Genomic DNA, 12,994 nt, shown 5'->3' on the forward strand with positions numbered 1-12,994 from the left:
CGTGTGTTTGTAAATGCGTGCCCCTTGCTGACAGGGAATCTCGCTGGTAAGGCACATCTAAGTCTCCTCCTTCTTTCCTCCGTTCTCTTCCGTTTCCCCACCCTTCACTCCATCCATCTATTCGTCCATCTCCACTCTCCACTCACACATCCCGAATTTCGCATCGCCTCCTCCGGCATAATGACCAACGATTCCCCGGAGGAGGAGAGCCGAGAAAGGAGGGTAACCCGGCCGATCCGAGCGGACGACAATGTCACCATTCTGACATCATCCATGGATGTTTACAGAAGCCGGAGCCGAGCCAGCAGTAGCAACGACGCTGGCGCCAGCTTCACCTCCTCCCTGGAACTGAGCATCCAGACGCGGATCTTTAAGATAATCGTTATCGGGGACTCCAATGTGGGGAAGACGTGTCTCACCTTCCGCTTCACTGGCGGCAGCTTTCCCGACAAAACCGAGGCCACCATCGGCGTGGACTTTAGGGAGAAGGCGGTGGAAATTCAAGGGGAGACGATCAAGGTACCGTTTAAGCTTGTCTGGATGTGAATCGGAGGTGTTTCCTTGTTCCCTCCCCCCTCATCCACATCCTTCGCTTCCAGGGGACCAGGCCTAATTCAATGTAATGCCACAGCTACACAACTCCATCATTCATTGATTTCATATTGACGAATTTTACCAGATGACTTCTATGTTGTAAGTCAATAATGACAGAGAGGGAACAACGTGTTCGCTCATGTCCAAATTGATATTATAAATCGTCATCAATCAATCATTGTGGCATTGGTGTTATTCAATAACATCATCTGTGGTAAAACTACTAAAAGCAACGGCAGTGAGAGATCTTCATAAAGTAAAATTTTGTTCATGAAATTTTTTTTTGCACAGTGTAATGTTGAGAAACTGCTTACTATTTGTTTAACAAATTTGTTGGTCGAAGCAAATTGATGATCATTCACTCATGGCATCAGAGGTGTCCGGTTGATTATTATTATTATTATATTGTTGTTAGCTGACAGTTTTAACATTCATTAGTAGCATAAACATTTTAAGGATGTTTTATTTAAAATTTGAAGTCTCACTGTCAATTTAGTTTTAAAGTTCTATCTAAAAAAGTAATGACAAAAATAGAAAAATGTCATATTAAAATACTAGTTTGTTTAAGCATTAAATTGTTCTTACTTATGTCATTAAACTATTTTTTCTTTGAATAAACCATATCCCAGGAAGCCGGAGTTATTATCTAAACCATTGGTAAGTAGTTAAATGCAAAATAATAATAATAATAATAATAAAATATTTTAAACTGTAATTTTTTATTTATTTATGATGGTAAGTGGTTGACTGTTATGAGACTGTTTTTATTTTTTGAAGAAAAAAAAAAGGACCCCCCCACCCCCCAAACAAACAAACAAACAAACATTAAAACATTTAATTGTTTTTCAGAAAGCAAATGACCCAGCATGTGACTGCTGTAGATGTTGTGGTTTGGTGTTGATGAGGTGTGATGTGCCTTGCATTCTTTCTCCTGAGAGTTGCATGCTCTGCTTCTCTTTAGAAGCATGCAGGTCATACACCTTGTCCCATTGTATATTCCTTTACAGACCCAAGAAAAAAAAGAAGACAGTATTGTTACTTCGAGGCTTGCACAACTTAAAATCAAACAGGCGCTATAGATGTTACCGTTTTTCTTTTTATTTAAAGGTGGGGTCTTACGATTTCACTCAGAAATAAACACTTTATAAACACTACATGTATACACATGAAATCCTTCTCAATCAAAACCTCTGGGCTTCAGGTAATGTGTGCTGGTGATTTTGTCATCAACCCCCACCCCCCAGCCTGTATTTTGCTATTTTGTTGTGTTTTGCCATAAGAGGGATGTTTCTGGGGCGGAAAGTCAAAGCCAATCACAGAGCGGGCGGGGTGTGTGTCGCTGAAGGCAGGCGCAATGTTGACGAGAAGAGTGGGGGTTGATCCATGGGAGGAGTCCATTTTGAATTGTTTGTTTACAAACACAAATGGTCAAAACTTAAGACCCCACCTTTAACGGATTGTCAAAGCTTACAATTATTACAATACACATTCAACATGATAACACATATGCTCTTTGTAATATTTTGCTTTACAAGTAAAGGGTTCCAATAGACTGTATAACAGCAAATTTCTTTTTTACTTGTAGCAAAACTACAGAAGGATAATGCTGCCTGCTCAAAACGATCTGAGTGAACACAAAAGGGATTTTAAACTAATTAGGAAACCACAGCGAACATTTTATTTTTCAAATATAGTTTTTAAAAAAATCTAACAAAAATCAAAATCAATCTTCTTCTGCGGTGATTCTTCTTCTACAAGTAAGGTGGATTACAACCATTTGTGCTACATAGTGCCAACTACTTATAGGAGTCATATCAGTCAACTCAATAGGCATCACTGCTTACAAAATGCTTGCTGGCAGGCTGCAGTGGCGGCCGTGGCTCAGGGTGTAGAGATGGTCGTCCAGTAACCAGAAGGTTGCTGTTCGATCCCCGCTCTCCCCAAGTCACGTGCCGTTGTGTCCTTGGGCAAGGCACTTCACACACATTGCCTCCAGTGCTATTCACACTGGTGTATGAATGGTGCAAATGTTTGGTGGTGGTTGGAGGGGCCGTAGGCGTACCCTGGCAGCCACGCTTCTGTCAGCCTGCCCCGGGGCAGCTGTGGCTACTTAAGTAGCTTCCCGCCACCACGGTGTGAATGTGTGAGTGCATGAATAATGTATTGATTCCATTGTAAAGCGTCTTTGAGTGTCTAGAAAAGCACTATATAAATCCAATGGGATTTTTCTAATTTGAAAAAAAATGGGTGCCTTGGCTCAATTAAAGTTAATTAATGATATTTAGCTGTCACTTGATGCATAACAGAAAACAACACATTTCAGAAACTTGCAGTGGATATAAAAATATCTAGATTAAAAATAGATGTAACACTGCACAGAGGGTAAAAAGAATGGTGATGAGAATGTGAATAAGAATATTGTTGGGTACACCCTGCTGGCTATGAGTCAGTTTAAAAAAAAATATATAGCAGATACTTTTTAATTACATTTTCCCCAAAAGGGTAAAAAATGAGTAGAAATTACGTTTTAAATTCTAGGTATAATTTCAATGAGGTAACGAATGGTGTTGTGGTTCATTTCACATTTAGTGATAGACTTAACAGTTGTACTCTATATTTGCCCTGTGATTGACTGGCGACAAGTTCAGCTCAGGTCAGGTCAGGACCAGTCTGCCTTTTGCCTGAAGTCAGCTGGGATAGACTTCAGCTCCCCATTATGGGCCCTGAACAGGGTAAGCGTTACAGTAAATTGATGGCTGGCTGAATGAAATGTTCATCTTGGCATTGGCAATACCAGACATGGGCATCAATTCTTTCTATATATAGTGCACTTGAGTGATTAAGCTATGGACTCAATTACACCCCTGCCAATGTAGACACAGTTGGTACCTTCAGTCCTGCTGATGCTTTTGATTTTTGAAGGTTGTGACATAAATGGAGCACAGCCAAGAGTCGCACTATGTTAAAAGACTTCACAAGATTTGCATTAGTTTGCTTTGAAGATCTTGATTCTGATCCGATATGTACCTTGTTTCATGGCAAACAATAAAAGCACGATGTGTGCATTCATTGTTTTGTTTTGTTTTTCTTGGAACACGTTGATGTGATTTATCGTAAAATATTTTATTAAAAGTTGAGTGCAGTCAGCTGTATGCTGTGGTGTTGTTGAATTACTGTCATTGTGTCCATGTTTTTGCTGATCAAAATTGTTTGTCACCATGGCAACCAAAATTGACATTCATGTCAGTTGTGTACAAGAAATAATAAGACAGGATGTTCTGGGAACGCACATTTTTATCATTTCATATGTTCATCTGAAAAAAGGTCTCATCTCATCTTCAGGTGCAGGTATGGGACACAGCTGGCCAGGAGCGATTTCGTAAATCCATGGTAGAACACTACTACCGGAATGTCCATGCAGTAGTCTTCGTTTATGATGTCACCAAAATGGCTTCCTTCCGTAATCTGCAAGCATGGATAGAGGTACAACTGGTTATTCAAGTTTTCAAGTTTCCAGTGTTGTCGCCATCTCTAACGCTAGTCTGTGGAGGGTTGTTAGAGGTTAGCTTGCTGACATGCCAATAATTCAAGCTACTAATCTGAGTTTTCCATTAAACAACAATCCAAATATGTTTAGATGTTAATTCAACCTTTAACTCCACTCATTGTAATGTTTCTACCTGACACCATTTTTTCTAAATCAATATTTACGCAATTTCATGTTGTCACAGCAGCTGCACTGATCATATCAGTATTGTTATTATTTAGTACCATTGACATATTTTAGCCAATCTGCTCAACAACTCACTTGTTGACCTAACACTGCAGAACACTGGACATTAGTAACAACAAAAAACAAAAAGGTTTTATGTTTAATGCTTGATAAATCCTATAATTTGCGTGGTCATTTAAATGTTACTGAATCAAGTATTTCCTTTTATTGCAGGAGTGTAACGGTCATCGGGTTTCAGCATCAGTACCTCGAGTTCTAGTGGGGAACAAGTGTGACTTAGTGGACCAAGTACAGGTCAGTATGGCAGAAGATGAAAATGGGCAGATTAATTGAATCATCAGTTAAATGAATATTACGAATTCCGACTGACTGTTTACTGTTTATGATGGCAACACCAGGCAGCATTAATCTGTTCAATACGACTGGCGTCTAAATTGTGTTGAGTTGCATGTTCTGCACTAGATACTAAATTGTCCATAGGAGTGTTAATGGTTGTATCCATCTGTGCCCTATGATTTCCATGGCGACCAGTCCAGGGTATCCCCACCTCTCACCCAAAGTTAGCAGGGATAGGCGACAGCTCACTTGTTATCCTAATGAATACAAGTATGTATATGGAAATGAGATAATTTGTCATAATAATCACTTCCCTAGGTGCCTTCCAACATGGCGTTGAAGTTTGCAGACTCCCACAACATGCTGCTGTTCGAGACATCTGCAAAAGACCCAAAAGAGAGTCAGAATGTGGACTCAATCTTCATGTCACTGGCCTGTCGACTGAAAGCCCAAAAATCTCTACTCTACAGAGACGTGGAACGGGAGGACGGAAGAGTGCGACTCACACAGGAGACTGAGACAAAGAGTAATTGTCTTTGTTGAGGAAAAATGCAATCGGTAGATTTAATGGAATGGAATATTGTACATCGGAATAACAGTGCATGACTAGGAAGGGGAGGAGGGTGGTGATGGTGTAAAACAAGAGTCTTAATGTATTTTGACTGGTTCGGGAGCAAGATGATGCTTATGACTGACACTGAAAGCAACATTTCTTAAAGAAGAGGAGGTGAAGCAACCTTTGCTCTGGACTTTAGCACAAGGACAGAGGAAAAATGTGCTCATGATGGATCGAAAGTAAGATCAACATCAAGGTTGCATAGTTTTTGAGTTCTGAAATATGAGGTACCGATATTTCCTCTCATAGTGGCCTCCGACCAAACAGGTTCCTTGACATGAAGTTAACAGTGGAGTTTAAAGAAAAAGTATTTGCCGGAGAAAATAATTAGTGATTGAAAGAAGGAAGAGAATGATTTTATGTCTGCTGACAAGGAAAGATACACACTTCAATTGAGAGAGAAGGAAAAAGTTAACAAGGACTTGGACAGACAGGCATTTAGAGCATTTTTTTTTCTCCATACGAGGGAGTATTATATAGAATAATACAATATAATATAGAATACATGTATACATTATTTAATGCATATTCCTTTAATCCAAGCATCATTATTTGTGAAATCATAAAATTTTAGAAGTTTATTATTTAAAAGCATTTGTACGAATAAAGGCCTGCCCCAAATCACAGCCTCGCCCCTTAGAGTAATTAAAACCCCTGGATACTATATGAGTAAGTATGGTATGTATACAAGACTAGTCAAAATGACTTGATGAAAGGTTGTTTACAGAACCAGCACAGGCTCAACACTGTCAGTGTTATTAACTCAATGTTTTCTATATTGCTTTGACTTGGAAAATAGAATATCCCATGTTCTTCATACTACCTTTGCCTTAAAAACGCATCTCTGAGTTTGATGAACCAGTCAGCCGATAGTAGTATAAAAGCGTCAGATAGTATCAGGGTTGATATCATTTTGATCTTTCAAAAATATGACTTGTGTAAAATCACTGTGAACTCATTAATACATAGGAAACATCACACATCTCGACACAGTAAATGTGAGTAACACACAAGAAGAAAAAGAAATGTACAGAATTGTTGCTTTCGTAACCACAGGGGAAATGTATTCTCTTGTTTGGCATGGTGTGTATATATTATATAATGTACTGTATATCCTTCTACTGCTTTCCCCCGGTACAGTGGCTTATCCCATTTTGCCTTCAAATGCAAGAACACCCAAATGCAATGAGACTTTTAGTCAGGCACAATAATTCCTACATTTTCATCCTTTCTCTCTTACAGTGTTTGTATCATTGCCCCAATTTAACTAAAGGACATCTGAAAAACTGCACTGACAAGGTTACAGAAGTGATGATCACTATATTTACAGTCCACAGACATGTAATATGCTTGACATTGAGATAGCTGCCACAGTAAGTTATGGGTCAAGGGACACAGTGTTGTGGGTCATATGGAGGTAATTCACAAGATGGTAGTCTACAGGATTTATTATAAACTGAGTAAACTAACGGGGCTTTTGGAGGGCACTGACTTCTGCCATGGCTGGATCTTCTTCATATGTTTAGATTTGTTGTTCTTCAGTTTTAGTATGCTCATACGTCATTAGTTACACATTGTAAGATTAATCTGACTTGAGGTGTTAACTCTAATAAATGCAAAGCATAATGAGCTGTACTGTATAAAAAAATATTCAAAAATATTACTGAATGACTAGTGCCTGTGAATATTTTCATTCATCCAGATCATTACTTTGACATGGCGTTAAATCGACAGCTCTTCAAATTTTGTGTTAGCCAAAAATTTTGAAAGTACGTGTCACCTGGCCTCCAAGGTGCCTCCACAACCATTAGTACACATTGAATGAAAGGGGTAAACTCACCCGAATGACTGTCATTGGCTGGCAGAGGCCCCTCCCCAAATGTATCATAACAACTATCATTTTGCGTCCTAAAAGAATGAAACCACTCTTGGCTGGGACATGCCTCACCCTTAGAGGACCAATGCTTGGCCAACAACTCTGATGAGAATTTGAACCCCCTACTCCTGGGTCTGAAGTCAACAATACAAGTCCAAATCCAAACTTCCACCCAATCTTCCAGCTTTGGTAAAAAAACAACAGCTACCCAGTTAGTGGATTAGGAAAACAACCATTTTTAGTGTGCACACTACAACTACTATGTATCATATGCACTACACTTAAAATGTTTTTCCCCAATGTAGTTCTACAGCTAACACTTACCGTATTTTTCGCACTATAAGGCGCATCGATTTATAAGGCGCATCGATTTATAAGGCGCGTAGAATAGAAGCTACTGTAGAGGCTGGTGTTGCGTTAAGCATCCACTTAAGCTTACTTAACCAATATTGATCCACATATAAGGCGCACTGTCGGCTGTTGAGAAAATGAAAGGCTTTTAGGTGTGCCTTATAGTGCGGAAAATACGGTAATTGTACTTTACAAACATTTTAAGTGGTAGGGAAAATGAATGCCTTGCAAATGTCACAAGCCCAAATCACCCAAAAATAGGTGAGCTGTGAGCCCATGGGCACTTGATGTCAACTGTAGTTGACAGCAGGTGCTGCATAAAATGATAGCTTCCTTGGATGGCACAAAACAGGTGGATTAGTCTCAATTCTTATTTCACAAATGCAGTATTAATCAAATCAACATATCATATTTAGACTTGTGGGGGTGCATAGAACTGACAGTACTATTGCTAAGATTTTTTTTGACTTGACTTCTGCTTTAATGCATAATCAATGCCTGCTTTGAAAGGAATTATTATTAATTTGGGGTATGAAAATGGTTTAATTTAACCTTAAATTAAGAAGGAATGTTGAGGCCCAAATGAAAAAATTAACAATAAAGTCAAATTATTTCCAGAATAAAGTTGGCTTTTACGTCATATGTAAACACATCATCTAAAATATGACTTTTGTTCATGTGGCTTTACTTCATATTGGTTTTAAATAGAATGGGGCTCACCATTACATTAAACTATTTCAAGACGTTAATCTACTGTCCTGCCATTACAAATGCTTTCTGTTATGCTTGATAGTTCTTCATTTCAAGCAAAGGTCAAATGGCACACTGCACGGCATGAATGTGAAATGGTGCCATGCTGCACAGGTTGGATTAAATGTTATGTTACATCTCTAACAAAAGCCTTAGGTGTTATGTGTCTGATTTTATGAAGCAAAATTCATTTTTTGGCTTTTATCGTTGCTGGAAGCATTATCAGATGGTCATCTTAAATACTGTATGTTCTGTAATGTAACATTGCCACAGAGCAAAGCAAATTCTAAAACTACTGAACATGCTTTATTCCCAGCGTCAAGAAACATCCATCCAGTTAATTCTAGCCAAAAAGAAAATGTATTTCTTTTGGCGATTTACAAAATGTGGACCTCACAATATATTTACTGCATGAACCTCTTCCACACAGGGATTGGATGTCTGTTTTTTCTATTTACCGTTTTACCCCTGTATATTTAATTTCACCTTTCAAGGATGATATTTATAGTCGGCTTTTGTATCGGTTTCAAACAACAGTTCCTTTCTGTATATTTTTGGTTCTCTTATTTATTTTTAGCTTTTTTATATCAGTCTCATGTTCAAGTTATCACTGTATGTTTCAATTAATACTTTTTGCCTTACATTTCTCGTTCCGCTTTCATTTTCCAACCGTGGTTTGTAGTATCTTGGCAGATGTGCCCATTAATGGATTGTGCAGATGCAGGGAGTATGAGAGCATCCGAGTCAATGTGAGGGAAATTATCAGTATTCAACAATTTTTTAAAGATCCAGTTAAGGAATTGTTTAGTCGCAATTCACACTCTACATAAAAGTCGCTCAAAGAAGATTATTATTATTATTTTTTTTACAAATGTTGTGGAAAGGTTGTAGAATTTTGTCAGGAAAGATTTTTGGATTTGCCTGTAAATCTGTATGCTAGATGTACAAATGATGATAATCTGATCAGGGTGTTTAACATTCCAAGAGTAATGAATCAAGTAAAACCATATAACAATTATTCTACGGTCTGTGCTCTTCTCATTATAGAGTAATGTGTCCCCAAATTACAAAAATAAGTTAACCGAACAAGAGTTACCTGCTTGAAATAATAATTCCGTTTTTGAGAAAGGGGTCGCTATCCTAGGTGCTGACACCCCCCCCCCCCCCCCCCCCCCCCAGTTTGGTGTTGATTCCTATGGCAGGACATAAATCTATGCCGTACATACGTGACATAAAACAAATAACATGTCTAGCATGAATCACGTTACAAGTGCAAAATATAGAAGAGGTAGAACAAATCTATGATAAACAAGACGGACCCACGATTATTCAATTATGGTGTAATTGTGTACATTTGATCATTTAATAGTAAAAAAAAATGTTTGAAAAAATAAAATAAATGTGCGCAGATCTGGCATTCTTATGGGTAACCTAAGGACAGCAGCACCAACCTTTCCTGGATGCGAGCAACGTCGGAGTTCAGTAGAGGAAGAAACCGGAGACGTCACATAGATGCAAGCAGCACTAGCTGCCTGACCACTAATCACACAACATTAACTACCTACTACGAGCTAACCCTGTCGCGGTCTTCATGCTTCGACTTTGATTCATCGTAAATCCAAATTTGTATACTAGTATTTAACCAAATAGAGATTTAACGATCTTGCAGCGCGAGGGATCGTTTTACGGCTCCAAATATTTATTTGCACCCCTCGTCTTGCATCTTTCTGGCAGCTCATTCTAGCTAGCAAGAACCTGCCTTGGCTAGCGTTAGGCTAGCCAGCTAGCTAGCTACTCGTATCGCTAACGGTGGTTAGCTAGCTAGCGAGCTGTGGTAACTTGCGTCATGGATGAACTACTAGTGGAAGTGAGGGGAACAAGTGGTGCCTTTTATAAGGTAGGTTGTTTTATCTCTCTCTTTGCAAATTAACACGCAACGCTTACACATCAAGTATACAAGCCAAATTAGCTAAGGAGCAAAATTCCCATTTGGACTAGCATTGATTGAGGTACCTGCTCCGGCCTCCGTGCTCCTCTCCACCCTCCGCCGGCCGGGACGCAGAAACGGAAAAAACTGTAAACAAAGCTAAGACGTTACGGATCTGTGCTGACAACAAATCTACTCTCGTGGTGAATCAAACCTTGGGAGTACTTAAGCACGACCAATAGAAACAGTGGCGTTGCTGAACTGAATGGAATCTAATATCAGTGTAACAGTCGCCGATCGGCGGTTCATTGCTAACCTTCTGATTAGTTGTTCTGCACGTTAAGTTGTGTGGGATTCGTCTTTTGTTGACATTTATCGGGATTCCTAAGACCGTTAAGGTGCTTGGTTTAAAGTGGTACCTGTTAATAAAGAGACAACTGTTCAGTGGTAATATGACCAGGATGGTTGCTAACGTACTGCGACTGTTTTGAATTAATTTATACCAAAGCACACTAGTTACAATGTGGATCCCTTTTCTTGCTTCAGCTCTCCAATGTGGATTTTGTGCAATCGTGGACACGTTTTGGTATCCCTCTGTTAATGAAAGAAAAACTAGAATCCGACATTAATAATAATATGAAAATGTGTTAATGAAAATTAAACAATGATAATCAAACATTGCATTTGAATAGTGGTACAGCAGATTTTCAAACACTTATGAAAGGCCCGGGCAATCACTGCAATCAAACAATTTTTGTAACTTTCAGTGAGACGTTTGCACCCCTCAGTAGGTAATTTGGGCCACTCAACATGAGCATGAAGTGCTCCATTTGTCACAGGTTTGAGGGTTACTTCCACATACCTGCTTTAGCAGATATTCAATAAGATTTAGACCAGAGCTCATAGAGGCCATTTCAGAATAATCCTCCGTTTTGCTCTCAGTTATTCTTGGGTGGTTCTTTTTCTTTAAAGCTGTTTATTTTACATAATTTTCCTCTGGCAAGACCAATTACCCACTGCTCCTGACACCCAAGTAGCACATTTCTTTCTAGAATACCGTGATATTATTGAGATTTCATTGCACTCTGCACAGATTCAAGTCACCCTGTGCTAAACACCCAAAAAATCCGCAGAGCATGAAAAAGCCTCCTCCGTGTTTTACAGTAAAGACAGTCATCTTTTCTTGGTATTTTTTTTTTTGTGTGTCTGTGAACATAAAGCTGATGTGCTTTGCCAAAAAATTCCAGTTTTGTCTTGTCTGTCCGTAGGAATTCTCAGAGAAGCTTTGTGGTTTGTCACCATGCAGTTTGGCAAATTCCAGTCTTGCATCCTTATGATTTAATTTCAACTATGGTGTCCTTTTTCGTCACCTCCATGAAGTCCAGTTTGGCTCAAAAGACAGATGGTGTGATCCGACACTGTACCTTGACCTTGGAGCATTCGTTTGCCGCTGTTCTGGACTGTTGTGTTACCATTCACATTATCTCTTTAATTTGTCAAAAATGTTTCTCCTGTGATGTTGGCTACAGTCCCATGGATCTTACATTTCTGAATAATAATAATAATGATTGAAAAAAAAAACCAATACTGTGCTGTTGTAGGCACATGAACATCAAGCTGCTTGCAGGTAGTTTTTCTCTCTAAATGTCTTCTAATCTCCTTAGACAACTCTCTTTCGCTGCCTCTATTTCATGTTTTATGTGCTCACCAACCAGCACAGGGACTACTTAGTACTTGTCACTCTTTAAGTAGGCTGAATTACAAGTTTGAAAACACCTATGATGCTAATTTGAGGACACACCAGGGTTGAACATTTTCCAGCGGTGAAATTATTTTTGATCTTTTCTATGAATACAATTTTGTCCAGGCCTGTTTCATGTGTTTATTTTAAATAATTCTGTTAAACCACAATGCAAAACCATTGTCATTCATTACATTTTTATTTATAGTTGAGTATTATTCCAGTTAATTATGTGACCACTGTGGGTTTCTCTTTCATTGGGGTACCAACAATTTGAACATGTGTGCACTTGACATTGGACAATTCATGGGCTAGGACTAGGTCAAGAACAGACTACTCATTGGGAATTTAGTTTGCTCCCCTTCTCCGTTACGTTGAGCTTCTTTGCATCATTTACTTCACAGGTTGTTAACCTTGTAAAACCCACAGGCAAGCCACTTTGTCTGGAGTCCTTCAGGGCATGCTGTGTCCTACTTTGAACATTTGATATGTACAAATCCATTGTGTTAACAATTTGTGAGTAAGCCAAACTGTCTCAACAAATGTAATCAGTTTTTGGAGCACACAAAACATTTACACCCAAGTTTATCACCAAAATGTTAACTATTTATGTTTCTGAATGTCTTCAGGTAACATACTTTTATTTGTTTCTTTTAGGCATTTGTGAAGGATGTCCATGAAGGCTCAATCACAGTTGCATTTGAAAACAAGTGAGTAATTGCGACAGTATCGGCAAACTACAGTAAAATATAAAATACAACAATTTACAGTAAGTTAGTTTTAGTGTTGCCAATGATCAACTAAATGTGTGCTTCCATACCAGTTGGCAGCCGGAGCGCCAGATTCCATTCCAGGATGTGCGATTTCCTCCTCCAACAGGGTTCTGTAAAGAGATAAATGAGAGTGATGAGGTTGAGGTGGGTTTCTTAGTGATTTCATGTTTGCATCCAAACAGCTGGAAAAAAAGAATAATGATTACATTTTTCAGTTTTGCCAGTGGCAACTGCTTTTTATTTTATTGTATTTTTTTTGCTCAGGTTTTTGATGACTAATATTTACGGTGTGGTTTT

At 38.7% G+C, this 12,994-nt stretch overlaps 2 protein-coding genes and 1 long non-coding RNA gene across 3 annotated transcripts in view; 2 read left to right on the forward strand and 1 right to left on the reverse strand.

Moving 5' to 3' along the window:
• rab33a (RAB33A, member RAS oncogene family) lies at positions 1-9,274 on the forward strand. Its single transcript, XM_086084217.1, has 4 exons — positions 1-519; positions 3,937-4,077; positions 4,541-4,621; positions 4,982-9,274. The coding sequence occupies exons 1-4, from the start codon at positions 181-183 to the stop codon at positions 5,204-5,206; spliced, it is 786 nt and encodes a 261-aa protein (XP_085940343.1). The 5' UTR covers positions 1-180; the 3' UTR covers positions 5,207-9,274.
• Positions 1,455-10,502, reverse strand: LOC147168296 (uncharacterized). Its single transcript, XR_015095914.1, has 3 exons — positions 10,270-10,502; positions 3,885-4,059; positions 1,455-1,593 (listed from the first exon to the last, which is right to left on the reverse strand). It is a non-coding gene; the product is annotated as an uncharacterized LOC147168296 (long non-coding RNA).
• The window catches only part of fmr1 (fragile X messenger ribonucleoprotein 1), a 21,248-nt gene continuing 18,008 nt past the window's right edge, over positions 9,755-12,994 (forward strand). Inside the window, exons 1-3 of the mRNA XM_086084215.1 lie at positions 9,755-10,153; positions 12,582-12,634; positions 12,748-12,841. Coding sequence (XP_085940341.1) covers positions 10,103-10,153; positions 12,582-12,634; positions 12,748-12,841 — 198 coding nt within the window. The 5' untranslated portion in view covers positions 9,755-10,102. The remainder of the gene's footprint in view (positions 10,154-12,581; positions 12,635-12,747; positions 12,842-12,994) is intronic.

This window comes from Leptonotus elevatus, chromosome 9 (assembly GCF_054856555.1).
Source record: "Leptonotus elevatus isolate MCC_2025b chromosome 9, RoL_Lele_1.0, whole genome shotgun sequence".
NCBI lineage: Eukaryota > Metazoa > Chordata > Actinopteri > Syngnathiformes > Syngnathidae > Leptonotus > Leptonotus elevatus.